The 4,706-nt window shown below is 53.4% G+C and overlaps 1 protein-coding gene across 1 annotated transcript; it reads right to left on the bottom strand.

Moving 5' to 3' along the window:
- Positions 1-225: 225 nt before the first annotated feature.
- On the bottom strand, positions 226-2,066 carry GPR75 (G protein-coupled receptor 75). Its single transcript, XM_045011216.1, has one exon. The coding sequence runs from the start codon at positions 1,926-1,928 to the stop codon at positions 276-278; it is 1,653 nt and encodes a 550-aa protein (XP_044867151.1). The 5' UTR covers positions 1,929-2,066; the 3' UTR covers positions 226-275.
- Positions 2,067-4,706: the final 2,640 nt, after the last annotated feature.

Here is a 4,706-nt window from a genome sequence, read left to right as displayed (position 1 = left end):
AACTATTCCAAGTACAAATCTAAAAGATGCCCTTTTTATTAATGGAAAATCATACAATTTCAAGAAAATATCATGGAAACAGCATTCTACTGCTTAGTTCAACTCTAAATAACTGAATATTAACAATAATAGTAATTCATAAATTGGCAACTGTATAGCAAAATCAGATATAATACTATACCTTTGAGTTTAGAATAATCATTAACAAAAACAAACAAGGGGAGACAGAGAACCAGATGAAGTGTGGACAAGTTTCTCTGACATCATCCTCCAAGTTAAACGGAGGGGACAGGAATCTGTTTAGCTGAAGTGCTGTCATAATCTCGCACCAAGTCATTAGTGGTATGATAATGCATGGCAATATAGGATTTGGCAAATCCAAAAGTAGACTTTACTGGCTGTAAGCTATTTGGGGTGCTCACTTCCTGGGAAGGGCTGCTGTTATAGATGCTGTAATAAGGTTCAATGCGGGTATTCATGGGGGTTGAGCTGCTCTGTGCGTAGTGCTGATGTCCAGCAGAAGCCTTGGGACTCAACACACTTTCCTTAGAATGACTAGGACCACAAGCTTGATCCACAAACTTTTTCTGAGGTTTTGGAGACAACATGTATGCCGAATTGGTTTCATGATGGGATGACTTGTTTCTGTTGACTTCCAAGCTCCCTTTGCCCATGGCTCGAAGCCTTGTCTTCTGCTTGCAGCAGAAAAAACCAAGGGCTAAATATTGGAGACACCAAAGGACTCTCCTCCTAAGTCCAGCACTGTTCCGGGAATATATAAAAGGATTTAATCCAGATTTGAAAAAAATGAGGGTAAATCCACACAACTCGAACTGGTAGAGGATGAAACTACCATTACTGGACAGCACATCCTGCACCAAGAAGATCCCCAGGGGGAGACAGCAAACTAAGACAGAGAGGACAATGACCACACACGTCACCACTGCTTTGGAGTCTTTAGCTGTGGACAAATTGACTGCAGACACCAGTTGGAGTCTGGTGGCTGCTGGAGCTGGCAGCTGGCTGAGATTCTTACTGTAGCCATGGGTCTGGACATGCTGCAACTTGTTGTAGTTCTGGTTCATGTACAAAGCAGGCACAGCACACTGTACCCCATCCACCCCTCCTGAAGCAGGAGGTCCAATGAAAGGCTGGGGTCTGGAGGCATCTACTGTGATGATGGGGGGACATTTCCTCACTTGGGCATTTCTCCTCAGTGCCTGGGCTATCATGATATAGGAGACTGAGACCACAGCTACACAGCAAATGAAATCACTCACATACAAGTAGAGGATGATCTTCCCTTCGCCACTGATCAGGCTGGACATGGGGAGGCAGAGGCGGGATTTACGGGTTCTCAGGGTGGCCAAGGTAGCCAGGGTGAAGCTGGTGGCCCACAAGAGCAAGGTGAGCAGGAGAGTGCAAGGGAAGGAGGCCGTTCGGTTGGGCTGCTTCCCCAGCACCATCCGCAGCCGGTGCAGGGCAATCACAGCCACTGTCTTGAGAGACATGATGATGAAGCCAGAGCTGGTGAGGTGGAAAGTGAAGCAGAAAGCATCAGGAACACCATTCACAGAGTTGAAAAACAGGACGAAGGCAAACATGGGGGCAGTTACCCCACAAATGAAGAGGTCGCAGAAGGACAAGTTGAGGATCATAAAGTCAAAGTTAGTCCTGAATTTCCTGAAGGCTGGGTCGAAGAAGGACAAGAAGACAATCAGGTTGCCATAGGACCCCAGGCAGAAGATGATGGCCAGCAGAAAGGTGCAGGTGACCAGTGTAGCTGTGTGGATGATCTCCTGGAGATCCCCCTGGAAAGAGGAAGAGGTGGAATTCCCACTGGGAGAGTGCAGCAGCTGTAGAGAGGTGTTGAAAGGATCCAGGCGCCTTTGTTCGGCCCAGTCCTGCAGCCTGTCTGTCAGGTTCATCTTCACAAAAATAAACACACTGCCACCCCCAAAAGGGGAGTCCAGTGCCTCAACTCAGAGGTTTGGGGCAAGGTGAGTCCATGGTGGATGAAGCCTGTACACACCTCCACCCAAAGAAAAAAACGTCAGAGCACAGAGATTAGCCTACAACAGAGCATGAGTCACTGAATGGCAGATGTTAGGAATGAGAGGGACCTAACAGGACACACACCTCATCCCCTAGGGGCTGAGGCAGGGCTCGTCCCTAAAGTACAGGAGCCCTCCCAGTCAATAAGGCATTTACAGAGATGGGACCGGGCCAGAGAGAGACCCCAGTCCCTGCACGCAGGGCAGACCTCCCCCGCTTGGTAAAAGAAGGCAAAGGCCCCAGTCAGAGGGCTCCCCCCCCCACCCCCCGCCACAGGCTCCTTGGTGAACAGGGCCATGTCGTCCCCCCCACCCCTCCCCGCTCCTGCAGCGCGGGTACAGACCCGGAGCCGCTGGGGCGGGGGCAGCGCTGCCCCGCTTGCCCCTCTCCCCCCCGCCCCCGGCAAAGGGAGTCGCTGAGCCTAGGGGGCGCCGGCGCCGGGATAGGGGGCGGCGCGCCCGGCTCCTGGCGGGTGGCCCCGGACTCCCCAGCCGGGGCCAGGCAGGAGCAGCCGGCAGGATGCACGCAGGGCCCCTGGCGCCCGGCCCCGGCGCTCCCTGCTCCGCAGGTGCCAGCGCCGCTGTGCGCGCCCCCCCTGCCCAGTTGTTTTCTCCTCCCAGATGTGAGCGCCCCCCCCCGGGCGCCGCCATCCGGGCAGCCAGGCGCGGGGACTCGGGCCGGTTAGTCCGCCCCCGCGGAGCCCCCTTACCTCGCTGCTTGCGGCGGCTCTGCCCTGGCTGCTGCGGCGGCGCCGGCCTGGCCCCCGGGCGGCCCGGCTCTCCGGCGAGCGCGGGGCGGGAGCCTTCCCCGGCTGGGCTGGGGGACAGGCGGCTGCTGAAGTCATCGCCGACGTGCGGGAGCGGATCAATCCCCTCACTGCCACCTGCAGCCAGAGCCTGGCCGCGCGCTGCACCCCAGGGCACGCACACACTGCATCCCCATCACACACTGCAATGCACAACTGCACCACAACCACATACTGCATCCCCTCCACTTACTGCATCCCCATCGCACCCTGCAATGCACAATGCACCACAACCACACACTGCACCCCCACTACACTCTGCAATGCTCAACTGCACCTTGCAATGCACAACTGCACCACAACCACATACTGTATCCCCGCTGCACACTGCAATGCACAACTGCACCACGACCACACACTGCATCGTCACTGCAAATGCTCAACTGCACCACACCATACACTGCACCCCCCATTGCACATTGCAATGCTCAACCGCACCACGACCACACACTGCATCCTCATTGCACTTTGCAATGCACAACTGCACCACAACCACATACGGCACTCACACTGCACCACAACCACATATTGTACAGCGGGAAGGATAGCTCAGTGGTTTGAGCATTAGCCTGCTAAACCCAGGGTTGTGAGTTCAGTCCTTGAGGGGGCCATTTAAGGATATGGGGCAAAAGTCAGTACTTGGTCCTACTAGTGAAGGCAGGGGGCTGGACTCAATGACCTTTCAAGGTCTCTTCCAGTTCTAGGAGATAGGATATCTCCATTAATTTATATATAGATTTTTACCCCACTGCACCACAACCACATACTGCATCCACGCTACACCACAACCACACACTTCACCCCAACATACACTGCAATGCACACCTTGTACAACAACCACACACTGTACCCCACCGCATACTGCAATATGCACTGCGCCACAACCACACTCCGCACCGACACTGCACCCCTACTACACCGCAGTGCTCCATACATTGCAACACACCCGCACAGTGCAACATCACCACACATTGCAATTCACACTGTACCACAACTATACACTGCACCCCCCTGGCATGTGCACACATACTGCAACACACATACTGCACCAGCACGGCACACTGATAATGCACCACTACGACATGCATAGTGCACCATCACTATATGCTGCACCACTACTGCACACACATTGCAACGCAACTGTGTGCACACATGCATGCATACTGCACCCCACAACTGTACCTGCACATATGCATACTGCACCACAACAGTGCACACATTGTAACACAACCACACATTGCAACACCACACCACACACTGGTACACACTGTGTGGCAACCACACACAGATCTACAAATGCAGCAACCCCGCCTCACAGAGCCACACAGACGTACGCTGCCATATACAGAAAGACAACCACACACAGCCCCATCACCCCACAACACAGCCCTGCAACCCTGTAATACGAGAGAGGCACTGTCACAAGACACTGTAACATAACCATACAACACACACATGAAACACACACAGAAACATGAGAAAGGCAGCAGCATCACACACGACTAGCACACACAGCAGCACAACATACAAATAGCAACACAGAAGAAGCACTACTACCACACACACAAACTCACAACAAAATACATCTCCAGACCACACAGTGTGTGACAGCAACACACACACACTGCTGGTGACATGGCAATGCATAAAATGCTACAGCAACAAAGTCTTAGAGCCACACATTGCGTCAGAGTCACAGCAGCACTCCCTATGGCTGCCTCCAGACTGGCAATTTTGGGGAAAAGTGTCCCTGTCCTGTGGATAGTGAGGTCTGTGTACTGACACTGTCTCCTTGTTACATGGCTGTACAGCGGCCAAGCAACAAGGGGCTCCAACCCTGGATTGG

Source organism: Mauremys mutica, chromosome 3 (assembly GCF_020497125.1).
Source record: "Mauremys mutica isolate MM-2020 ecotype Southern chromosome 3, ASM2049712v1, whole genome shotgun sequence".
Lineage (NCBI taxonomy): Eukaryota > Metazoa > Chordata > Testudines > Geoemydidae > Mauremys > Mauremys mutica.
The sequence above is the reverse complement of the archived record's forward strand: the minus strand, read 5'-3'. Positions and strand labels throughout refer to the sequence as shown.

What these genes read in the sequence shown, in the direction of transcription:
- GPR75 (XM_045011216.1), bottom strand. Translation starts at nt 1,928, where the DNA reads ATGAACCTGACAGACAGGCTGCAGGACTGGGCCGAACAAAGGCGCCTG.